This window comes from Catharus ustulatus, chromosome 26 (genome assembly GCF_009819885.2).
Source record: "Catharus ustulatus isolate bCatUst1 chromosome 26, bCatUst1.pri.v2, whole genome shotgun sequence".
Taxonomy (NCBI): domain Eukaryota; kingdom Metazoa; phylum Chordata; class Aves; order Passeriformes; family Turdidae; genus Catharus; species Catharus ustulatus.
In genome coordinates this window covers 2,625,847-2,650,917 of record NC_046246.1, presented here as the reverse complement: position 1 = coordinate 2,650,917, position 25,071 = coordinate 2,625,847, and the positions used below count along the sequence as shown (strand labels likewise).

Below are 25,071 nucleotides of genomic sequence, written 5' to 3'. Positions count from 1 at the left end.
GACAGATACAATAGGAAAAACATTCTGAAAAGGGTAAAAAAATTGGATATACCTATATATATGATATATTTAAATAGGTATAACCCAAACAGGTCAATTGCTTTTCATGACTGTTAATCTCACCAGGTTCAGCGGTGGGGAAGGTACTCACATTTTGTTAATTAACCATGACTAAAAGGAACAAAGCCCACAGCAAAGCTCTGTACACAGCCTTGGCAGAACTCACCACACCACCCTTTCTCACAGACTGAGCATGGCCAGGCAAGGACACTCCACAGCATCTCTTCCAGGGCTGATCACATGGGTGACATCTTCATGAAGAACAGTGTTTAAGGGCATCACAGTGGTGTCATTTACTCTGCAGACAAGATGTGCCACTACCTGCAATATTCACCAAGTGAGGGCAGCCCAAAGGGAGCAGCTGGCTGGGGATGTACCAGGAAACACAGGAGAAACTGGGACACCTTCAGCCAGCTAGTCACACCCTTGTAAACCACTTTCAACATCAAAGGCATCGTCTGCCTCCTCCACTTTCACACAGGGCAGTTCCAGGCGTGGACCCACCCACTCCAAAGTTGTTGCCACCCTTCACCAGTGCTGCACAGTGAGCCTGTTTGGGGAGATTTACAGACATGACAGTGCTGGTACACAAGGAAAGACTGTGTTCTTACCTGCCTGTTGATGCAGTAAGGGCACATTGTTCCAGATCACTTATTGTGTACTTTATGATAAGTTTCCTACATTAAAGTGTCAAAAGTGATGTGAAACTGCATAAAACTTGTCTGAATCCATCCTTCTTTGGAAAGAGACTGAGCTATGGAACAGAAGTTAAGACAGTAAAAGAACCCACTAATCTACTGGGCAGGTGAAGTCATTGTGGAAGAGAACATTCACATGAAGTTAGGATCTCAGCTGTCTTGCTCCAGGAATTAGGACTATAAATGAAATCAGCATAACTTAGAACACTATTTTTCTCTCTAGTTAATAAATACTATTTTCTTTCTCAGTTTATGGCACTATGCACTAAGTGCAACAAGTGAACCTTTTTTTTTTTTTGTCATCTGTTAGTTCAGTGGAGATAATGCCCATCTAGGCCACAAAGTCTAAAGTTTCTTCTCTGTGAATGGATTGCTACACAGGTACTATTTTCCCCTAACACTTCTTGCAGCTTAAAATTTAAAGTTATTCCACTAGGCACAAATGGTAATTTCTTTCAAAGAAATTGAAAAAAATAGCTCAGCTCTATACAGGCCTGCCTACTCAAAGACTGGAGCTTTACTTTGGAAGAAAATGAAGTTTAAAACCAGATAGTGAGGTTGGTTGTTTTTGTTTGCATTGAACAGTTACTGAGCAAGCAAGTGAAGCTGAGTAGTTTATTTGATGTTGTTGCAGATATAATTGTATGGATTTGGATTATGTTGACCAAAAAATACAGTCTTCACGCTGTTTTACACCATTATCAGTATTGGCCATGCACATTCAACAACAGCACCAGCTTAGTCATCTTTCAGCTGCTTAATCTTATGCTTATGGCGCTCGATTTCTTTCTGCAGACGCTCAATCTCTTTCTGGTGGTGGTGGATCTCCTCCTCGTGGTGTTTCCGTAAGGCAGAGAGCTGCTCCCGCTCCTTTTCCCTGCAAGAGAGCACGGCAGCAGTGCAGCAGTGCAGCCCGGCAGCAGTGCAGCCCCACGGGAGAGGCGGCCGGGCCCTGCCCCGGCTCGTGGAGAGCGGCCCCGCAGGCCCCGGCCCCGCTCACCTGAAGTACCGCTCCTCCTCGGCCGCCTGCTTCTTCCCGAAGGCGCCGCCGGCCTCACGGATGGACCCGCCACCGCCTCCGCCCTTGCCAGCGCCTTTACCCAGCTCGCCCAGCTGCGGGAGAGACGGCGGTGAGCGCGGAAGGACAGACGGACAGGCAGAGGGACAAAGCGACAGACTGCCGACAGTGCGGGACTGAGGGGCAAAGGGACAGACGGGCAGAGGGGAGGAAGGACAAAGGGACGGACGGACGGACGGAGAGGAGAAGAGACACTCTCGGAACACGCACCTGGTCGGCGCCCGATCCCGAGCTCCAGCGCTGCTGCTGCACCAGCAGAGCCCCTCGCAGGCCGCCCCGCGCCGCCGCAACCGCCACGGCCGCCATAGCCGCCTGCCCTTGGAGCGCCGGACGAGCCGCCGGGCGGGCCCGCCCAGCCGCGCCTGCGCAGCCGCGGCCCCGCCCCTCCCGCCCCAGGGCCCGGCGGCGCGGGGCGGGTTCTGTGACGTCACAAGGCGGGGCCTCGGGCCCGCGCGCGCTCTCAATCCGCCCGCGCGCCGTGGGGGGCGGGGCTGTCACTGCGGCGCGCGCCGCGGTCACGTGTGGTGACGCCGCGGTCACGTGTGGGTGGCGATGGCGGCGGCGGCGGCGGGGCCCGGCGCGGGCGCGGCCGAGGACGCGTTCCTGACCTTCTATAACGAGGTACCGCCCGTGCCCCCGCCGCCCCGGGGCCCGCGGGCCGTGCGGAGCCGGGCTCTGCCGGGGGCGGGGGCCGCCAGGGGGCGGGACGGGCGGAGCCGCTCTCGGCGCTGGGCAGGGAGTGGGCGAGTGACGAATGCCGTGGGTTCGTGCTCGGTCCGGCCCTCCCACAGCCCTGCTGGTGGCTGGGGTCGGGACCTCGCGTTCGCTACTGGTTCCGCCCGGCTGAGCCCGGGGGGAGCTGTGCGCTCTCGGTCCGTGCGCGCGTGGCCCCCGCTCGGCCTTGCTGTGGGCAAACTGTCAGCGGGGCCGGGCCCGGCTGTGGGCACACGGCCTGAGCGCTGCCCGCACAAAGCCTGTGCACTTCGGTGGATGCGCATTTCTTTAAATAAAGGTGAACATTAGATGTAAATGCATGGTTTGGTTCGGCGTAGTACTGTGAAGGGTAAAAACGGAATTAAATAACCTGGTCGGAGTAAAGTGGGCTTGTGTGTTTGCATCAGTATCAGTTAACGTGTTTAAAGGGCTGCACTGCCAACAACAGGTTAAAAGTATTAATGCCGTGGTTTCCAAGGAATCACAGTGACAAAACTGCTGGAGGTGCGTGGGGAGGAGGGAAGGCACGGCTGTAGAGCAGGCCATAGAAAAGACAGGCAGAACTGTTTTGCTGCATTTTTTATCGTTAAAATGTGATGCTGAAAATACTGTTGGGCTGTAGGAAAAGCTAAAAAATATGTGTCTGAGAAAATAACTGCAGGCTTGGGGTAAGTAAGGGGCATTGTGAATTGTAGTACAGGACAAGGATGACGGGTATACTAACAACATGGAATAAACAGGTGAGGGTGTTGTGATGGTCAGTTCATACAGGTCTCTGTTGTTCTTTAGGTAAAGCAAATTGAGAAACGAGACTCTGTTTTAACATCAAAAAACCAAATTGACCGGCTGACCCGACCTGGATCTTCATATTTCAACCTGAACCCTTTTGAGGTTAGTTTGAACATTCTGTCCTCCTTTCTGAATTGGTGTATGAGCTTCCTGATTTCCTGAGTATTTATTCCAGTAAAAGACAATATAAGGAAAGAAGAAAATTCTCTGGGCACACATTACTGAGCAGAAGTTTTGCACAAGTCAGCAGGATGATGTTTATGTGCTCACTGTCTTTCTCAGTGTTTGATGGCAGCACAAACTGTAAATTGTCCCATTTCCCTCATACAACAGGACTGAATGATTTGGCTGGATACTTTCTAAACAGGGAGGTAGTAGCTGGAGGTGGCAGCTTGGCAGGTTTTTTATTTTGGGTGTTCATTGTGTTCATCCCCCTGAACTTGTATAGTGGACAGAGTAAGAGAAGGTCTCTCAGTGGTCGCTCAAATGAGTAGTCTCTGAGGAACCGTTGGGTAATGGCTAATTAATCCCCTTGAACTTTATAGTGTTTGATTCCAGTTGGAGTCAGTTATAAAGTCTTAGTAAGTAGGAAAGCCTGAGGAAGACAATAAATAAACAATCTGGTATTCATCTGGAGTTGGCTTGCCCTGGGTGTGTTCCTTCCTGGTGTCATCTTCGCTGTTGTTTTCAAGCCTCAGGTGCTTTTTGTAGTCCCAGTTCAGGGCTGGTCAGCCAGATGAGTCAGCAGATTCACTTTGGCAACATTCAGTTTTGTGTAGGTCTTAGCCCTTTACTTGAAGAGTAAATTAAGAAAGCCATTTCAGAGTAGACTGTAGCTTTCCTGTGGGAGATTTATTTACAGATTATCTGAGTCAGACCAGTGCACATCTGATCACTTGTTGCTTAAATCTTACGTTCAGTAAATTAATTCACAAAAGAGTTCCTAAACTTTGCTACATCTGTATAGATCAATAAACAAGTGGTCTCACTTATGGAAACCAAACAGTAAAACTCTACTGTCTTCTTTCAAAATGATAAAATTAGTAAATTCTTATAAAATCCTATGTTTCCTGTCCAGCATTCTGAGTGATCTGACATTGTCCCCAAACCACCGTATGCTGTTGTTTCTGTCAGACTGAGTGTTGCTATGGGACTGGTGGAAGGTTCAGACCAATTTATGGATCATAGCTGTCTACACAAGATTTGAACAGAAAGGACACTGGCATAGCCAGAGGAATCTAGCATTGCTGAAAGTAGTGTCATGAATGTCAAAAAGACTGAAATGTTTCTGTTTTACTGGGTGATACTTCGTGTCGTTGTGGGGCAAGCTTTGTGGTATGTGTCTGTGTGCCAGTGAAACAAGTGTTACAGAATCATAGAATGTGCTGGGTTGAAAGGCACCCATCAGGATCATCCAGTCCAACCCTGTCCCTGCCCAGACCCTCCAACAATCCCCCCTGTCCATCCCTGGAGCTCTGGCAGCCTCGGGGCCGTGCCCATTCCCTGGGGAGCCTGGGCAGTACCAGCACCCTCTGGGGGAGGGAAGAACCTTTTCCTGATATCCAACTTAAACCTCCCCTGACTCAGTTTCATGCAGTTTCCTCATGTCCTGTCACTGGTCATGAGAGTGAAGAGATCAGTGCCTGCCCCTGAGCTGCTCTTGGAAGGATGTTTGAGTATAATGAGTTCTCTCTGAGCCTCCTCTTCTTCAGGCTGAGCAAACCAAGTGACTTCAGCCACTCCTCATGAGAGTGTTAGAGCTTGGTGACAGAAACCTGAAACATAGAGAGTAGCATCAAACTTGCTCTGCTTTCATGTTCTCTTTTAGGTGTTGCAGATGGATCCTGAAGCCACAGATGAAGAGATAAAGAAAAGATTCAGACAGGTATTCAGCTTTTTTTAGTCTTTGGAAGGGAAATAGAAGTGCTATAGAGATTGTGCAGCTGGGTGTGGGCACAAGAAAAATGGTGGTAAAGCTGTACCTGGGTAGAGGGGTGTCTATTTTTGGTAGAAATGCGTAGAACAATGCTGGTATCAACAAGAGGAGAGCTGCAGCAGTGTCCATGGTCCAAGCATGAGAGGCTGCTTTGCCTATGCCATGAGTGATGGGGCTATTGCAAGCTAATACAGCCATGGATAATCAGACTCTTGAGCTTGAGTTCAAAAGGAAGATCAAAAGATATTTTTGTCAAATATATGGACTTGGATCCAGATTTTCTCTGAGATTTCTTTAAGAATTTCCATGGTAGTTTTTAGTGGCTTGGTTACCTGGAAAAGAGGCAGTCCTGCTTATTGGCAGGTCTGCAACAGGAAACATTATCCCTCTGCTGACAGACCTGCAAGAAAAGTTTTGAGTTTAATCAGTGCATACAGCAAATAAACAGTATTTGGAGGGCTGCTACCTCCACCTGAATTAATGGTGTGAGTGTCTTTAGACAGGAAGATGCTGGATGGCAGAGGAACAGCATGTGGGCTGCTCCTGTATGTGGGAAGTGAGAGGATAACTTTTTGGTCTGTTGCTGACTTCTCACTTGTGCAAGACAATCAAGTGTGACCCCCTCAGCTTGGGGCTGCTAAAACACTACAGGGAGATGTTTTGAATTCAGGGTAATGAAATGAAAAATGTGCATGTAATGAAGAAATCAAACACCTAAGTGTAGAATGTGGAGCAGCCAACAAAGGGGAAAAAAGGCAGAAGTAAATCTGTACAGGACTGAAGGCAAACCTTTCCCTGGGAGCTCCAAGCTGGCAGCTGTAGAGTTCCAAAAGTGGTTATTTTTATACTTCAGCAATTTCAGTTGCTGCTCTGTACAGCAATGGCAAAAATAAAAGGTCTATATAAAAAAGAAGCCATATGGGAGAAGTTTGAAATAACTTTCTGAAAGAGGAATGTGGAGGATGTGGTTTCCAGCCCAGTTAAAGTTCCCCTCAGGATGGTAGTGATCCATGTCCTGTCTCTGCCAGGTAGAGTACAGGCAGAAGTTTTCTTAACTTTCAGTAAAGCAGCCTGAGCTAAAATGACCACTCTTAATTGGTTTGGTGTTTGGACAGCCTTGGGGATGCTGGAGAACTCCTTGAGAGACTGGTTGAAGATTATCCTTTTATGTTTGTTTCCTGTCAAGACCAAGGATACAAATCTTTGATGACCCAGGGGTTCATACCAGCCCAGGCACTGCAGCTGAGGGATGTGAAATTGTTCCTCTCATCACAAGCTGCAGCTTTTCTTGGACAGCATGTTTGTTACAGGGATTGTTTGTTCTATCAGCTTGTACTGGCACATACTCATGCATGTTGTCAGCTGGTTTGTCCATCTACAAAGGAATGTGATCTCTTTGGATTCTTTCTGTCTGAGACTATTTCCCTTCTCTCAAAAATCTCTGAAATATGCTTCATCTTTTACCGTGATCTTGACAGCAAGATCCTTTTCCTTGCAGCTGTCAATATTGGTGCACCCAGACAAAAACCAAGATGATGCAGATAGAGCTCAGAAGGCATTTGAAGGTAATACTCTTTCTCTGAGTTAGTAGCTGCAGCTTTTCTGGTGCTGGTTTAAAAGTTCATTAAGGTGCAGGGGACAGAAGGGTGGCTGTGCAGGTGCTTTAGCTGAGGCAAAAACAGCTGCTGTGAGGTGGTGGCATTTCAGCAGGTGGCACTAGGTGGCAACAATGCCATTGTCATGTCACAGCAGGGAGCAACATCTTCATGGGGTTTTGGGATTGTTCAAGAAAAACTGTTTAATCTGTGCATTAGATTTTATTCAAAGGCCATATGACAAAAGCAGAGTGATGGTTTTGGGTGTGTGCTTTGCATCACAGTGAGGTGTTCATGTCCATAACTACAGCTGGTGGGGCTGATGCTTTCACCTGTTCCCTCCAGAAGGTATCAGACAGTTCCTGCCATTACTGTACCCCCAAACTCATTCAATTAATTATGTTATCACTTTCCTAAATGTATTTAGTAACAAAACAGACTGCCAAACAAATGATCTCTACAAATTCTAGAAACCAAATTAGTAATGCCAACAAGTAGCAGTCTTGTGATGCCTTGTGAACATGACTGCTGGTGCTATTAATACTGATGCTTTTTGTTAGCTGTAGATAAAGCTTACAAGCTGCTGCTAGATCAGGAGCAAAAGAAGAGAGCCTTGGATGTGATACAGGCAGGAAAAGAATATGTGGAACACACTGTGAGTATTCTGTGGGAACATTCAGTTGGGGGTGTGGGGTAATCAGTCATATTTTGCTTTTTGGTACATTTGCTTCATGTTTAGGTCACTAAACTGAGCAAACCTTGTAATGGCACTGTGCAGGTGGTTTCCAAGCTCTTCACAGCAGAAACAAGTCTGCTGTGTCCAGGACTGCTGTTGAGCTCAGTGCAAGATAATTCAGTGAAATTCAGTACTTGAAATAATCAGGTCAGACCACATGATCTGACCTAAATATTTTTTTCCAAGAATGATGCAGTTGAGATATGTGTAGGTGGAAGAGAATAGGTGGTGACAGCAGGAGACTGGGAAATTTGGGGGATACTGACCTATAAGATAAGAAAAGGAGCTTGGATTGCATTGGCTTAGGTAGAGTGATGTGGGTGGATTAAAACACCTAAAGCTGGGGGAAGCAGATGATACAGGAGAACTCAGATACTCTAAACACAAGGAACACTTGATGTTCTGTTTGTTCTTAGTCACCTAAATATCATGAAGTAAATAAACCTCCTGCTGGATTGGATGGTGTATGTTGAATAAGAATATATCTTTCAAGAAACCAGAAAGGATTATGTTGAAGGAATAGTATCCAACACAGCATTTTTGATTACTACAGTTCATGTGATAATAATCTTGTATGTGCTGTCTGGGCCTAGGAGGGTTTGGTGTAAAACAAAACACCAATCAAGAACAGCTCTTTCTGTACATTGGAATAGGAATGCAGAACCACTTGGATACAATTATGTAAGCCCTACAAAATTTTTAAGGCTCTTATTTTTGTTCTTAATCTTTAGGTGAAAGAAAAAAAGAAGCAGCTGAAGAAGGATGGAAAACCTCCCACTGTAGAGGAGGATGATCCTGAAGTTGTAAGTTGTACTATGTTCAGAAAAACTGGAGAGTACAAAATGTGTTTTGAGGAATTAAGATTCAAAGCCAATACAGAAGTGTTTATTAGACTTGTTAATGTTGTAAACCCTTTCATTTACAGAAGAATAAATTCTGCTTAGCCACTGTAGAATATCATGTGTCAGGTGATGCCTGTGTACTGTGCAAAATAGCTTTACTGTAGAGTAAAGTATAAATATGTTGTGAGATTATATAGATGAAAATACCCTGTTCTTTTCTCAAAGCAAGTCTTCATTGCTTGTGCATCATGTATTCTTTTTTGATTTGAATTTCTTTTCTTCTGGCTGCTGGAACCATGGCAATCCTGCTGCTGGCAGAGGCACATGTAGCACTCACTGCAGTGTGGCTAAAATGAGCTTGTGGCTTCTTAATGAAAGTGGTTTCATGCCTGTAGCACTGAGGGACAGATGTGCTGTTCTGCACCAAACCACTTGTATGAAAAAGGGCTGGCACAACTTAGTTCTTACCTGGGTTCTAGACTGGAGAAGTCCAGCAGTATGAGAGGCTGTAACAGTGATAGGTGATTACCAAACATTGGTTTCATTACTCTCATTGCCCTTTTTTTTTCCTGGAAACTGATTTTTTCCTGTCAATATGACCACAGTAACCCCATAACAATCCTATTTTTCATTTTTCAGAAGTCTGTTGCTCTTCTTTAGTAATGAAGATTGGTTTAAGCATACTGATTTCCTACTGGGAAGCCAATGCTAGATTTTTACAACAATCAAGAAGATCTGCTGGATAATTACTCTCTCAAACTGTGACCATTTTGTCCTTTTTTTTTTTTTTTTGTCAAATGTAACAATGCAAGACTTAACCCAAAAAATAAGAGGGTTTAAGTGAACAGTTCTGTTTAGGCACAGCTTCATGAATACAAATTTAAATGAGACTAATATGAGGTTAATATGCAGTTTCATTGTGCTAGGACCAGAATTTAATCAGCAGTGGTTTGTACCTTTCTTTGGGCTGCTGCTATTGTCAGGGTAGGATAGGGGCTATGTGGGCACACCTGTGGTTTGCTTTCTTCTTAGCTTCTTATATTTGTATGGAAAACTGACTTTAACTGTGTTGAAAGGCATTGTTTTAAGACTGGATTTGTGTTTTTCAGTTCAAACAAGCTGTATACAAACAGACAATGAAGCTCTTTGCTGAACTGGAAATTAAGAGGAAAGAAAGAGAAGCAAAAGAAATGCATGAAAGGTATAAATGACATTCTGCTTGTGTAATTCAGACTCTTCTTCCCCCTCATGCTTCCTCAGAGAAGATAAGGGATCAGAGTCTTAGAAGAGTCTCTAAATTGGAATGAACCTCTGGAGATCATCTGCTGAAAGCAGGGCCTTGGATTAGTTTAAGAAGGGTCCTGTCTAGCTGATTTCCAATAATAATAATATATTCTGCCACTTCTCTGGGTAGCCTGTGGGTTGTAGACCCCTATGCTTGAGAAAAACACACAGGAAATTTGCCCTCCTGTGCTGAAGATGTCAATGTATTTTATATCCTTGTATTCTCTTATGTGTACACATGCAGGCCAGCCACAATAGTGAAATGGTGACAGAATCCTGCATGCTATTAGCTTGCAAAGGATTAATTTTTAATTTTATTTAAGTGCCAGAAATACCCTGTGGCATGTGTGATCCTGAACTATTTTAAGTGTTTTGATCATGATGCCTGTGTGGTCACTGTGAAACACTTCCTGCAGCAGGGTTCTGTGGGATGATGGCTGTAGGAAATTGCTTTTGATTGCAGGTGAAAAACAGGAGTTTAAAAGTGTAATTTGTACTTTGCATGCTGAAATGGTTATTAACTTCTCAGAACATGTACTTTCAGCAGTTCTAGAGACTTAACACTACAGTGATGTCCAGCTTCTTGAATAAAGCAGTCCAGCTTGTTTTGCTGAGCAAGAGAAGTCAACTCCTTAATTGTACACCTGCTGTCAGCAGGGCCAAACCATCTTCTCTGCTCACTGCTTGACCAAATTTGAAACCAAATTCTGTTTGCTGTGCTATCTTAGGTGTGCATATTTATCTCTTCTGTAATCTACCAAAAAAAATTAGAAAGTATATTCAAGATGTTTTGAAAATATTGCCTTACTTTTTAAAATAGGTGCTTGTGGGTTTGTAAATTTTGTGGCTTCCCTTCCAGGAAGCGGCAGAGGGAAGAGGAAATCGAAGCACAAGAGAAAGCTAAACGAGAACGAGAATGGCAGAAGAACTTTGAGGTATTTAGCAGTTTAACTTACAGAACAGGCCTCAGCAATTCTTATCTATGTTGCAGGGAATGCCCCTAGAGAGATGAGAGACCTTTTGTATGCAAGTCTGTAAGATAATTTAATAGATCTGCACCAGCCTGGATTTTGTTCATGTGTGTGGAGACCCCATCAATAGGGTTTTGGAATCACCTATGCAGAAACAGGTCTGGTAAATTGAGGTATACTATTTCTCATCTCTGTCAGCAGTTCATTCTTGACTTTAGTTGCAAAAATAGAATTGCTGTTTAGTCCCAGGTCACTGGTGACCACTAAAACTTACTCTGGAAAGTGTTTGTGTGGACTGTTGGTGGTACTTTCCACTCTGGTTGCCCCAGCATCCAGATCCCTGCTGGAACACTGGGCCCTCTCCCATCCTGCCATGGGAAAGGGGGCAGGGAAGGAGACAGCTGCTGTAGCCAGAGCCCATCTGCAGCTCTGGCATTGCAGAGATGGACCTGGAGTGGATGGGTCACATGCTGTGAAGTGGATCCTTCCTGGACTTGTTCTGTCCTGCTGTGAAATCTTCAGCCTGTAGAGACCATAGGTTGGGTTTGTGGGGAGAGTTGGGGTTTTAGGAGGTTTCTTGTGGGTTTTGCTCTTTGATTTGGTTTCTGTTTTGGGTTTTTTTATCTCCTCAGGAAAGGTTTCTGCTGCTCAGCAGATAGGGCAGAGAGATCAGAGAAGTGCACCAGAGGCCTTTTTTCTCATTGTGTCGATGTGATGAGACTTTGGGCAAGCATGAGAGAAGGCAATAAAACATTTCCCTTCTCCCTGCCTCCAGTCTGCAGCACCAGGAGAGTGAGGAGCTGAGACAGAGAAAGGACATGGCACATTCTGGGCTGACAGATTAGGAACATCCATTTCAGAGCTTTCTTGTTTCCTTTGAGGATTCTGTAGAGAGTAAGAACTGCCCAACCCAATCTGGTGATTCTGAAACAAGAATCCAGTACAGTGCTTATACTGGGTGTGTAAGCTCACTTGTAGTTCCAGTGCACTGTGTTGCTCTGGCTCTTCCCAGTGTCTTTGTGTCTTGGCTGCATGCTGGATAAGGGGAAATTGCTGCTGATCTCCTGAAACTGGTGTGTACAACCTGTGCTTTGGCTCTTGCACTTGTTAACTCTCCACTTCCTCCCTGCTGTTCCCAGGAAAGTCGGGATGGTCGTGTAGACAGCTGGAGAAATTTCCAGGCAAATACAAAGGGGAAGAAAGAAAAGAAAAACAGGACCTTCCTGAGACCTCCCAAAGTAAAAATGGAGCAGCGTGAATGATCGTGGCAGCACTGCCCAAGTGCAGCTCCTCAGTCCCTCTCTGCTTTTAAGGACTCATTGGCACCTAGAGTAAGATTTGCTTTTTAGTAGACTGTTTGTTTCCAGTACAGTTAATTATCAGTCAAAGTATTTTTTGTACTCTGTCTGTTTGAAATAGGGCCAGAGAATGACTCTGGCCAGGGCCCCACTCCACATAGAGCACTTGGCTTAGGAGAGTCCCCTCCAATCCTGCTGTCCCGTGTGTCTGCTGCCCTGTAACTCGGTGTTTTGTACTTCACAGAGACTGTGCTGTTTCACCACTTCTGTTTCTAGTTTGAGAGCTGAACAAAATACTGGAAATGCATCCAAACCCTTCCAGGCACCATCTTTCTCTCCAAGTTCAGCTTGGGAAAGATCTGGACTGACTCTGGGAGGTTGCTTCCAGCACTGTGCAGTGCAGCTGGCCTGCAGTTAAATCCTGCAGCTCCTCACTGCATTGAGTGGTGCTTGGAAAGAGCCTACCCCAAGATCTGATTTCCAAACTAAAATTCCAGCTCTCAGGCTTAGACTTCTGTTAATCTCAGACCAGCTGGTCACTTCCTATAAAGGAAAATAACTTCTCTTGATTAATAGTTAAGCTGCGATGGTCTGTATGTAAAATAAATTTTTACCCAAATTACCCGAGTTTTTTTCTTGGAATTATTAAAAAATGCAATAGCAAGGGTGTGAATAGAGTGCTGTCACTGAGATGCTGCTGCTCTTCAGCATGAGCCTGTACCCCAAGCTCAGACTGTGGTGCCAGCTTTCTGCCTTTTCAGTTCTCCACATCCCATTTAAGCTGTCCAAGCTGTTCCAAGTGCAGTGGCACCAGCCTGGTGCAGAGGGGACATTAACTGTTCTCATTCTCTGGCAGTGCTCCTGGCAGAGCCTGGCTGCCTTAATCCACAGCCTGGCTGTCTGCTGGCAAAGAGCAGAGACAACTGTCTGTGCTGGCAGCTGTCTGTTCAACTGGTGCAGCTTGGTTGTTTGGTTGGGAAGTTGGGATGTTTGCTGCAGCTCTGCAGTTGGTGCCTGGGGAGCTCCAGGGCACACACAGCCAGCCAGTTCCTTTGTGCACCTATGGGTTGTGACTGTCTGGCTCTTCAGGACTGTCTTAAAAGCTTCACACTTCCTTTTCTGGCAAAATGAGAGCCAATTCTTATTAACAAGGAAACCCCAAGAACATTTCCTTGTTAAATAACCCATGGGCCATAAAGGGAGCAGACAGAAACACATGATTTCTTGTTATGAGTGACTCAGGTGGATGTTGTGCCTGTGATCTGAGCCATGCCAGTGCCACAGATTATGTTGGGGAAACCCCCATGTGGAATCTGGGCAGGGCAGTGCCAGTGGCAGCAGGAAGGAGTGGGTCCCCCATGTGCCCATCCACCTTTTCTTCCCAGGCTGAAGGAGCACAAGGACCAAGGGTGGTTTATAATGCTGCAGAAGGGGTACAGGAATGAGCTGACATAGCTTGGGGTATCTCCTGGCTGATATTTTCTGATTTGAGGACTTCACAGCAGAGCAATGCCCTTCCTGGCTCTTGGCCCAATGAATCTCCACCTATCATGGAAGCCCTGGAACAAGTACTCACTGTGCTTCCTCCAGGACCTGGAAGGAAATGAGGAGCCCAGAGGACAGATCTGGTGAGGGTACTGGCCCCCTCTTGCTGAGCTGGGACCACTTCTCTGCTCCTGACCCAACCAGGGAGTGCTCCTGACCTGGAGCTGCTCCAGGGCTATCCCATCTCTGCCCTGTGAGGCACCAGGTGCCACAGGAGTGCAACAAGCCCTCACCATCGATGGAGCCTCAGCCACTGTTCCTTCTACTGCTTGCCCAAGGAAGAACCACAGGAACTGGTGTCAAGATCCAGGGTGCAGCCAGGGCACGGCTAAGCATGTAACAAATGCCAAGAGGGAAGTGAGTCACTCACCTGGGAGCCAGCACAACGCCCTCTTTCCTGTCAGTCTCTTCCCAGACAGGAGCATACACTCAGCTCAGCCCTGCTGCTCCACTTGGAGCACAGACTCGGTGGGCTGGGGTCTGTGAACTGCAGCAGGTGCTCTGTGACTCCAAGGTAAGATGCTCCTTTCCCTTCTGCTTGCTCTCCCAGACCTCTCTCCCCAAGCTCTTTCTGTGTCTGGGTAACTGAGGGCATGGGCTGGCTCCCTATTCCCCATGGATCTCTGAGCCATGGCGTCTCAGACAGGGCCAAGGCTTCTGAGACATCTTCAGCCTCCCAGTGTGGGTGTGGGAAGACACTCCTTGTTCCTCACTCCCAGCAAGCAGGGATGAGGTGACGAGGTGCATGGTGACAGTGTGAGTCAGGTGAGTGCTGCTGGTGCCTGTGGGGCTCTGGGGAGGGGGACTGCTCTCACCAAGGTCCCATTCCACCCCTGAGTGAACAACCCTGGCTTCACTTTGATGCTGTGAAGCAAGGTGAGGAGCCCTGCCTGGTCCTTACTCCTGTGAGGAAGAGGAGGCAGTGCTTGGAGCCTCTCAGGGAGGGCAGCTCTCTCATCCCACTCATGCACAGCCCCTGCCCAGGCTGGGCAGGCAGATGGGGCAGGAGGCCAGCAGCAGCTGTGGCAGGAGGTGTCTGGCTGCAGCTGGAGCAGCAGGAGCACTGTCCCAGCTGTGGCAGGAGGTGTCTGGGAGCAGCAGGAGCACTGTCCCAGCTGTGGCAGGAGGTGTCTGGGAGCAGCTGGGAGCAGCAGGAGCACTGTCCCAGCTGTGGCAGCTCAGGCTGGACGTGGCTTTTGCCTCTGGCAGAGCTGTGACAGCCTGGGGCTGTAGCACACAAATCCTGACGTGGTGAACTCACCCCTCTGCCCAGTGCAGCAGGGCTGGGCTTGGGAACCAAGAGCAGCTGGAGGCTGCCCTGCTCCCTTACCTCAGTGCTGTGAGGCTGTCCAGCTACCAACAGTGACATTCTCTGCCAGCCTGGGCAATCCCTGTGGCACAGCCAGCAGCTGAAGCCATGCTCTGCCTCAACAGCTGTCAGAGGGTACCCAGGCAGTGCCACTGCCCCAGGAGAGGCTCCTGGCCATTTGGTTGGTGTGTTTTCCTGCTGAGCAAGTCCAGCTCCAGGGCACATTCCTGCAGAGTTGGTAGTGAGGTGGTGACGGGCTGTGCTCATGATAGGGCAAGCTGAGTTTATTTAATGTTTCTTTCCTGCAACAAGCAAAAGAAATTTTTGTGGAGTGTTACATGAGTAGTGTGAACTCACAGACAGTAACACTGAGCACCAGCTGACTGTGTGCTGCAGCTCCAAAAGAATTTCATGGTTTTTCAAAGACCCATCCTGGCACTCAAGAATGTGTCCTGGGGACTGGAACCAGCAGGGACCAAGCTCATCTGTGTGCCAGTGGCTGGTGCTGTCACTAGCTGCATGTTGGCATTTCATCTTGTCCTTACTTGCTGCTTGTGTCACTGACAGTCAACTGAAATGCTGCTCCTCCATTTGCACTCCTTAGAGGGCTCTTCTCTGCCAAGGCAGTGTACCTTGCTCTTGATAAGAAATCTCTGAATATTTGCTTATAAACCCAAGAGTTTCTGATCCCTCCAAAATTTACGTGTGGTTATCCAAAGTGAGTGTGTTGCTAATGGGTTAAGTCTAAGAAGGAAATGACCACAAGGACACGTGCCAGAGGCAGGTGGGGCTTACAGGAGGCACTGGGCATCTGGCATGGTGCCAAACCCATGGGGAACAGACACTGCCCACCAATCAGCCTGTGTGGGATTATCCCCAGAGAGTGGAACAGCTGCTCTGGGACCCAGCACATACAACAACCAGTGCTCCTTAACAGCATATATGGGAATCAGAGTAAAAGAAGATTATTTTTTATTAGGTTGCAAGTTGGCTTGATGAAAGTAAAGGCATATTCAAGATTGGTTTTTTTCCTCAACTCAGCCTTGCATAGAACTGTCAGCCAGTGCATTCCCTGGGTGGGAAGAGCAGGAAATAGAGTACAGGGCAGTCAGACTGCCAGGAGTGCTGAACGAGCCCAGCCTCCACTGGCAAAATGCACCTTAATACTGGAGTCAGTTACACGCTCAGAAATCGGCAGCAGGGCCAGGAGAGCAGGGAAGGAGGATCCCCAGGTGGGAAGGGAGTAAAAGAGAGGAGCCCAATGGGCAGTGTATGGGGACAGAGAGACCTGCCAATGCAGAATGGCTGAGCAGAGGAAGGATGAAGACTTCTGACGGTTCCTCCCCTGCCCAAAACTCCCTGGGCTTTCATTTCCTCTAAGGGCTGGGTTGTGGCAGGACAGTGAACCAAGATTTATCGAGTGTTGCTACCTCTCCACATTGCTGGCTGCTCACCCCAGAGATTTGGGCTGCCTGTCAGCCAACCTCTGTAGCACGCTCTTGGCTTTTGTTTGGTTTTAAGTTTAAACCCTCAGGAGCAGCATAAAGAGCAGAGCTGGAGCTCTCTCTTATCCATGGAGGGTCAGGTTCCTTTATCCTTACAGCAGCTGATGGGAGGGGGAAAGGAGGGAGGATTTCTGGTGGTAGAGGGAGGGAGATGGCTGCAGCTTCCATCCCAGCACAGCTCTGGAGCATCACTGCAGCAGCCTCAGCTGGCCTGACAGGCAGAGCTTGGCTGTCCCTTGCTCCACATGCCAACCCCCATGCAGCCCACCCTGCTGAGCCTTCCATCCCATGTGGTGCCATTTCCTCGGGGCTCCCTCACATTGCAGGGGTTCCACTGCTCAGGGGGCTCCCAACTACCTTGGCCACCCTGTGCTGTGGTGCCAGTTGTGCTGTCCATGGACTTCTGGTTGTCTTGCAGTTCTCCCTGAGTGGGGCTCAGAGCAGCAGGACATGGATTGTCCTGCAGTTTGCAGAGCACTTGCACGTTCTCAGCCTGGCTGGAGCTCACCTGGGGATCCTGGGGCTGCCTGGCCCCTGGCTGCACACCTTCAGAGCACTGTGCTGAAGTGAATGCCAGGTGTTTCACCTTTTCCTCCTGGAAAAGGCCACCTGCACCCTCTGGAGAAGAGCCAGGGAAGAGACAATGCAGGCAGTGAAGCCCAGACTGGTACTGGGGCTCTGTCTGCCCCTGGCTGGAGACAGCCAGGCACTGGCACAGATGGTGAGTGGCTTCTGGCATGGTGCTGGCTGCAGCCACAGCCTTGGGGCTCCTCAGGCCAAGTGAGCCAAAAGCCAGCAGAGAGCAGCACTGCTGCTGTCCACCTTGGCCCCTCACTGAGGAGATTGCCATATCCCAGCTTGGAGCCAGGGCTCACCAGCCCAACAGAAAAAGTGTGACTTGAAAGTGTCCCAGTCTCTGTGCCAGCTCCTTGCTCTTGGAGAAGTTTGGCTGGTGTCCTCAGTGGGGAACCCAGGGCACCCTCAGTCTGTCCCTGTGGCTCCCAGGACATGAAGCCACACCATGGGGGTCTCTGGTGCCCCCACAGCATGGACATGGCCAGGACCTTCCATGGAATGTTTGCCATAGAGGGCACTTCCTGGGAAGAGCCAGGAGAGGAACTCCAGTGCACGCTGGACTCTCCTGCTGCTGCTTGGGCCCCTGTCATTGCTCAGCAGCCTGGTGGCAGGCTCAGACACCCCTTTGTCCTGGTGAAGGACTCTGTGACTGTTCCAGTGTGTTTCACAGTGACCCCACACACCAGACTCAGGATCTGGTTCCTGTAGGTGTGCCAGGTGAGAGGGTTTTGCTCTAAGCTCACATCTGTGTTGTGTGCAGGTGCAAGAGCAGAGGAAGGCATGGAGGGCAGGTTAATCACTGCCAGGGGAGCTGCAGCCTGGGGTTTACAGCTAGGCTGGAGGGGAGCTGCAGCCTGGGGTTTACAGCTAGGCTGGGACATGTGTACAGCTTTGCTTGTCAGTGGTGTCCCTGAGCACCCACCATCAGCATTACCATGCTGAGTGAGCTTCAGGCTGCCACAGACGACAGTGGCCATAATGTGATGGACTATGGGACAGGTAACAATGTGCCCTGCTGTGGTGTCTCTGTCTGCTGAGCATCCCTGACATAAAGAAAGACTTGGGATGGTGGAATCCCTGAATTAGTTCCAACACAAGTGTGAAGGAGACTGCTCGGAAATGAGTTTGTCCATATATGAGTTTCCTGGAAGTTATTAAATGGAAGCTCTTCTGCCATTCATGTCTTTGGGAGGAAGGTGCTCAAAAAGTTCTCTAATCCCAAATCTAACTGGGCACACAGAATGGATTCCTATTCTGCCTTCAGAGGAAAATCCCAATTTTGCCTTTTTTCAGGATTATCAGAAGCAGAGACACTCTGAGGAAAAAGCCTTAAGGACTTGGCAGACCTTTTCTGGCTAATTGTCTTTCCTCTACAGCTTATTTTTTCATTTCCTTTAGCTGATGACACACATTTCCTCTCTTCTGGTGACTCTGCAGTCATGCTACAGTTGCTCCCATTCTGCCCTGTTCTTAAGAGCTGCCAGTGTGGAAACGGTCCAGCCCCAGGGCAGGGAAAATAACAACTGGGAGACAGCCAAGCATCCTCAGTGAAACCCCCACGACTACTAAGGCTGAAGATGGACATATTGTGCTGAACTTTTTCAACTCTGGTAAGCAGAAAATATACTTTATTAGTACCATTCCTCTTGGAATTATACTCTTGCTGATGGCAGAGCTTGCTTGCATCTATAAGCCAGTAAATCCTGACTGGGAGGGCACAATCCATGGCAGAGTCTATGGACTGGGAGTAGGATCAGCAGGTGCTCTGACCATGCTGGTTACTTCCACCTTCAGGCCTGCATCCAGTGCAGCTGATGGCACAAACCACCTGGGATTACTGCCTAGGGGAATGTGGGCTTGGGCTGGGGGTCTCAGGGGGTTTGGCCAGGCAGCAGAGGCTGCTGCAGCAGAGAACAGGACTGTACCCTGCCTTTCTGCTGGCACAGAAGCATGAACAGGCTTCAGAGAAAGGGGAACTTCTCAGCAAGACAGGCTGGGGAGAGCCCCCCCAGAGTGCCCCAGAGCCAGGGCTCAGGGAGCCCCAAGTGTCCAGAGACATGAGCCTGGGTTCCTCAGGCTGAAGAGGGAATTGGGCACTGGGTAAATTCTGTGGGGAATGGTGCTGTGTTCCCTTCTAGCTGTGCTCAGTAGAACATTCACTTGGCTCATTAGAAGGCAAGGACACCTGTTGTGATTCCCTGCAGGACCCTGGCACTGGCACAGCAAAGCCTCCCAATGCCAAGCTAGGTGAGCTCTACCAGGTGGTGCTGGGGCCATCTCCCACAGACCACCTTGCCAGAGGTTTCAGCAGACTGGGAGCAGTCACAGGGCATGTTCTCACACCACCTCTCCACTTCAGAGCACAGCCCTGTGGCTCAAGCCCACCTTCTGTGCCAGACTCTGCCGTGTGTGGGACATGCGTGCTCACTCTCCCTTCCACCCCATGCTAAATCTGGCAGCTGGTGTGTGGTCTGCAGACAGTAAAATTCTCCAGAACTCCTGGGTAAAGTTCTGCCACCATGCTGTTGTGCAGAACCAGAAATGGAAGTGTGGGTAGACATTGCCCTGGGGCACTGTCTGAAGGGACTTTGTGAACAACAGCTGTGCCCAAGTGTTGGATGGAAGCACTTCTCATCAATACCGCTAGAAAGTTGCATTACCTGCTTTTTTTCCACTCACTCCTGGTATACTCAGGTCTGGTGCCACAGGAATAGACCACCTTTAATTGCAAAGATCCCAACCCTAAGCAGCAGAACTATTCGCTGGTGTTGCAGATAGTCCCAGATGTGAATTTATGATGCAGATTTTGGGGGGTGGGGGGAAAGGAGTTCTCTAATGATCTTAGGTAATTAGGACTTCTTGGATTTTTATTCCTTGTTCCAATGTCAGAGTAGTGTATCAAACATTCCACTCCCTGTGATGCAGCCCACCACCTGAATAATCTACTGCCCTTTGGAGATCAGGGGGCTCTCAGGAGGGTGGCAGAGATCAAGGTGAATGAGGAGAAACCCATGTGACATCCAGGTGTCACCTGGGGCCAGCTCCCAGCACTGCCATGCTTGTGTGTCCATTCCATGGCTGGAAGACTGAGCTTAAGGACACTTAGAACTCAGCACTGCCCAGCATGCAGCTGCCTGGGAAGGTCCAAACCTTGTAGTTGTTGTGTCCTCAGAGGACCTGAGAGGGGTGAGGAAGGACAGGGCCCTCAGGAAGATGACTGCTGCCTTCCTCTCCTAATGACTGGAAAACAGTACTGAGGGGGGCTGCAATTCTGCAAAAAACAGAGAGCAAGCTCCAGCTGACTTCCCCATTTGCAGAGGAGAATTGCAAATGTGTAAATGAGGAACAACACCACAAGGGCACCCGGGGGGGGACTCAGCCCACAGAGGATGGGATGGGGTTTCCTGGAACAGCCTGCTGCTGGGGAGGATCCACATTGCTCTGAGGAAGGAGGACACCTGCTCAGGAGCAGCAAGGGAGGAAAGCGATCCTGCCCCTCTACTCAGCTCAGGTGAGACCACATCTGGAGTGCTGTGTTCACTTCTGGGCTCCTCAATCTATCATTAAACCCCTCAAGAAAGCCATAGAGCTCCTGGAGTGGATTCCAGTAGAGGCTGCAGAGATAATGAAGGGACTGGAGCATCTCTGTGATGAGGAAAGGCTGAGGGAGCTAGGGCTGTTCAGCCTTGAGAAGAGATGTCTGAGAGGGGACATTATCCCTGTCTGTGTCTGCAGGGAGGGGCCAGGGGGACAGGGCCAGACTCTTTCCAGTGGTGCCCAGCAGCAGGATGTGGATACCAGGCACAAACTGAAACACATCCGGAATTCTTTAAAACAAATATAAAGAAGTTAGAAAGTATCAGGAACTGTGGTGGGAGGTAGGGCCATGGGAGAGGTGGCAGGGGAAGAAAGGAGAACCAGATGCAGGGAGAGGAGGAATCGTAGAAAGCACTTCTGATTCTAGTAAAAGATTAAGAAACTTGAGACAGTGGAGAGGAACAGATTATTTTTATCTAAGAACTTTCATGCAGAAAGGTATTTTAAGATCAGTGAACAGTGATCTGAGACCTCACTACAGCAAACAATGCTGGATGACAACACACAGGTTTGTACACTGTGGAAATGGGACCCAAGAGAGGACCAAGGAGACATGGCAGGTGTCTGGCTGGAGCCAAGGCATCAGCAGAACTCCTATGGTCATAGATAACTCATCATGAAAGGTGGGGTTTGGCTCAGCAATGGTGCCAAACCAATCAGCTTAAATTCTGCTGTCTATTTTTAGGTAAGAAGAAAAGCTGTGGCAGGAAACTGTGCTTCAGACGTGCCCATCAACACCATGATATCTGGAAAGGACAAAGGAGATGTGGAAGGAAGTCTTGATTTCTACACTGCATGCCACATAGACTCTGAGTTTCGCTACAACCTCTTCACTGTTTTCTACAGCATTATTTTCAGTCTGGGCTTCGTTGCCAACTGCTATGTTCTCTGGATTTTCAGCCGTATTTACCCCACCAAGAAACTCAATGAAATCAAGATATTCATGATGAACCTGACAGTAGCTGACTTGCTCTTCTTAGTCACGATGCCAATGTGGATTGTTTACTACCACCACCATGGAGATTGGATCATGCCTGAGTTCCTGTGTAATGTGGCTGGCTTTTTATTTTTTGTTAATACCTACTCTTCTGTTTCCTTTCTGATGGTCATCACATACAACCGTTACCAAGCCGTGACTAATCCTATTAAAGCAGCTCAGCTGACCACCCAGAGAAGAGGTATCTACCTATCAGCAGCTATCTGGATCACAATAGTGGGCAGCTCCTTGTATTACCTTTTTGACAGTAATATCAATCAGGAGCAGGTTGGCTCCAAGAATTTCACGCGGTGCTTTGAGCGCTATGACACCTCGGGTGGTGTTTCAGCTGTTCTTGCCATTCATGTCATCATCTGCATTCTCTTCTATATCATTTTCTTTTTGATACTGGGCTGGAACATTGTCATTATCAGGACCCTGTTCTCCAAGTCAGTGCGTCCACGGAAGAGCGCTCACGTCAAGCAGAGGGCACTGTGGATGGTGTGCACTGTGCTGGCTGTGTTCATCATAAGCTTTGTGCCCCATCACATCGTGCACCTGCCCTGGACTCTGACTGTTCTGGAGCAGTGGAAGAAGGAAAACTGCCAGCTGCGCCAACAGCTCAACGATGCTCACCAGGTGACTTTGTGCCTCTTGAGCACGAACTGTGTGTTGGACCCCATCATCTACTGCTTCCTCACCAAGAAGTTCCAGAAGCATCTTTCAGAAAACCTGAAAAGCATGAAAGGGAGTCGCAAATGCTCCAGGCACACAACAGACACGGTGATTGAGGGCACAATTCATCAAGAGGAAGCCATTAGGATCTGTTAGGGCCACTCGGTGTGTTCTGATTGCACAAGGAGGGGCATGGATCATTCACTCATCTTTTCTCAACAAGAGGCACCAAGGAACACAACACAGGACCAAGATTTTACATTTTCTTTTTCCCACTAGACAGAAGAATGGGTGCCCATACAACAGGCAGAACTGGAACCTGGCAGCAAAGCTCCTTCTGTCCAGGCTGGTGTTCTCATGGGCACTGAGAACAGCTCAGATGACCTGCTTTAATGTGAAAGAAGTGTGTCACTGAGCCTCTGCAGTGAGCAGCTAGAAGCTGAGTGTACCAAAATTACCCATTGTGTTGGTCCAGACAGCACCATCCCTGCTCCTCTGCCTGCCCTTGCAGCTCTCACAGTGACCCAGTATCAGCTGTAAGAGACTTCTAAAAGACCTGGAAGAACAGACTGAGCTCTGAGTATCATTGGGTGACCCTTCTAAGCAGCTTACATGGTCCTGTGAAGAGAATCTGAGCTGATGAAGCTCTTGAGTGGCTGTAAGGGATGCAGTCCACAGAAATCCTCAACTGCTGTCAGAGAGATCTGCACCTCTGATCCCTTCAATCCCTTCTTAGTGACTCACATGGTCCGCTGGGATCCAAACTTGATAGATGTCTGGGAGTAGTAATTATGAATCTTTCCTTGCAGATCTTGGGTCAGTAAAGCAGGGAAGGAAGAGAAATTAGCAGTGCCTCAGCACATCTCCACCCCTCCCTCCACCAGATCAGCATTATGGCCAAAGGAAACCATGGCCTGCCCTGGCTTCCCGTGTGAGAGCAGAACTGGCCAGCCAGTGGCCTCATGCACTCAGTTTAGTAATTTCTGACTGGCTGCATGTGTCTGCAGACACTCAGTCTAGCTCAGGAGGCTCCAGGTAACAGAGGGCTACTGTCAGCATGGGCATTATGATAAGGAAAAAAAACTTAAAATGCTTCTGTACCTTTGTACTTATTTATTTAAATTAGGGTTATAGCCATTACATCATGCCTTCCTCCAGCCTTTCTAGTTCTCTGCAAATAATTGAAGCTGACTAGTTCTTGATCTAGAGTGAGTGAAGTGTTAGGTCAGGACACTTGACAGACAAATAATTCACACAGTCCAACAGCACTGGAGGCCCCTCACCCAGGGCTGGATGCAGTCCACTGGGCAAAGGGCAAAGTGGTTTTCCATGAGTTCTGTTAGAAGTCATGAGACACTTGGGGTTCCTTTTCTGACCCAAATTGCTCAATCTAGCACAGGAAATTGGGCAGGGAAGGGAACTTACTTGTTTTCACAACAGTTGTTGGTTCCCTAAAAAACATAGTCTGTTGATGACAGGAAGAGTGTATCTGACCTGTGACACCAATTATTCATGTGCAGGACAGCAGCCTTCCCGCACCTGCCTGAGAATGGGAGAGATAAGCTCAAGTCTTTCCAAAGACAGGTCCAATGTCCTGCTCTGCCTGTACCCAGAGGACATACAGGTATCCTCTGGAGCTCCCCAGGCAGCCTGTGCCAGTGAGGAAAAGAACTAAGATGTTTATTTTTCTAAGGCCATTGTGTGGGCCAGCCCTGCACTCCAGGCCCAGTGCCAGAGGAAGGAGTCTGATCACAATAAGAATGCATCCCCTCCTAGTCCTGGGCTCTGCTCCAGTAATGGCCATCCACAACAAATATTTGCCAGTACCTCATGCTCCTCAGACACGTTCAAAGATGCACCCTGAATCTGCAGAGCCACAGCACACAGGAGGGGAACAATTTCTGTAACTTAAAAGCCTAAATTTGGTTTGCTGGAGGAATCTGCCTCTGTTTCTGTGAGCACATTCTGGAGGAGGAGCTCTTGTAGCTGGCAGATGGGGGGACCTGCTTCCCCCTGGGCTCCCAGCAATAGTGGAACTCTCATTTCACAGACCCTAAAGTCCTGATAGATGGCAACTCCTGGAGAAAATTGAAAGGATTTTTTACATGGAAAGCTGGCAGATGCATGATCTTCTGATTCTTGGAAAGCTTGAATATTTTAGAGTTTATCTCTTTACTGTGGGTACATAACAGGCTTTATTCCACAGCAAGCACTGTGGGCTCAGGGAACAAACATAAACTTGCATCTGAGGAAAAGGATAAGCAGAGGGGAAAGCCCCAAAGCCACTTCAGGAGATGTTACGCTAACTAGTCAGTAAAAATGCATTTCTAAAAACCAGGCTAAGCTGCTACTTCTGCTCCTGGAAATACTTTCTTGTTCTTACCACAATGTTGCATTACTCTGCTTTATCTTGCAATGAAATGGATCCTCAAAAGTTCTTTTAAATAAAGTGTGTTCTCCAAGTTTGCCTTTTAACTTTTCCCACCTTCTTATCTTTCTGTATTTATACTTAAGGGAAAGCCTTGCTACCACACTGAAACAGCTTCAATGGGTTTTTTAAATATATTTTTTAAACCATCACATGAACTCTTGGGAGGGGTGAAATAAAAGGCTTAGCAAGGTTCTACCTGCTAAAAGGGCAAGAGAAGAAATCATTTCAGATAGGAAACAACTCCTGAAAAATCTGCTAGAGCTCTCCAAAACCCAACAAGACAAAACCCCTGAACTCTCTGACCTGCATATGAAAATATATACAACCAATTGTGTGGCTGTGATGTGACAAACCATTTTAATGCATTGAGTTTGTAGCAGTGGAGGAGGCGAGGGCTGGGGAGGGCTGCAGGGGTGGTTTCTGTGAGAAGCTGTCAGAAGCTTTTCCCGTGTCCAA

At 48.2% G+C, this 25,071-nt stretch overlaps 3 protein-coding genes across 4 annotated transcripts; 2 read left to right on the top strand and 1 right to left on the bottom strand.

Annotated features, from left to right (window-relative positions):
* Positions 1-1,359: 1,359 nt before the first annotated feature.
* Positions 1,360-2,172, bottom strand: ATP5IF1 (ATP synthase inhibitory factor subunit 1). Its single transcript, XM_033080671.1, has 3 exons — positions 2,047-2,172; positions 1,759-1,871; positions 1,360-1,635 (listed from the first exon to the last, which is right to left on the bottom strand). Exons 1-3 carry the CDS (start codon positions 2,140-2,142, stop codon positions 1,497-1,499), a joined length of 348 nt encoding a protein of 115 aa, XP_032936562.1. The 5' UTR covers positions 2,143-2,172; the 3' UTR covers positions 1,360-1,496.
* Positions 2,173-2,373: 201 nt separating this feature from the next.
* On the top strand, positions 2,374-12,623 carry DNAJC8 (DnaJ heat shock protein family (Hsp40) member C8). Its single transcript, XM_033080936.1, has 9 exons — positions 2,374-2,457; positions 3,340-3,441; positions 5,168-5,224; positions 6,774-6,840; positions 7,431-7,525; positions 8,338-8,409; positions 9,558-9,649; positions 10,592-10,667; positions 11,843-12,623. Exons 1-9 carry the CDS (start codon positions 2,389-2,391, stop codon positions 11,963-11,965), a joined length of 753 nt encoding a protein of 250 aa, XP_032936827.1. The 5' UTR covers positions 2,374-2,388; the 3' UTR covers positions 11,966-12,623.
* A 756-nt stretch (positions 12,624-13,379) lies between these two features.
* PTAFR (platelet activating factor receptor) lies at positions 13,380-24,691 on the top strand. 2 transcript variants are annotated; one of them, XM_033081005.2, is made up of 3 exons: positions 13,380-14,060; positions 18,374-18,546; positions 21,219-24,690. In XM_033081005.2, exon 3 carries the CDS (start codon positions 21,273-21,275, stop codon positions 22,338-22,340), a length of 1,068 nt encoding a protein of 355 aa, XP_032936896.1. In that variant the 5' UTR covers positions 13,380-14,060; positions 18,374-18,546; positions 21,219-21,272; the 3' UTR covers positions 22,341-24,690. The 2 variants fall into 2 exon arrangements, with proteins under 2 accessions (XP_032936896.1, XP_032936897.1); XM_033081006.2 differs by lacking the exons at positions 13,380-14,060; positions 18,374-18,546 and adding an exon at positions 20,385-20,447 and having other exon boundaries at positions 21,219-24,691.
* Positions 24,692-25,071: the final 380 nt, after the last annotated feature.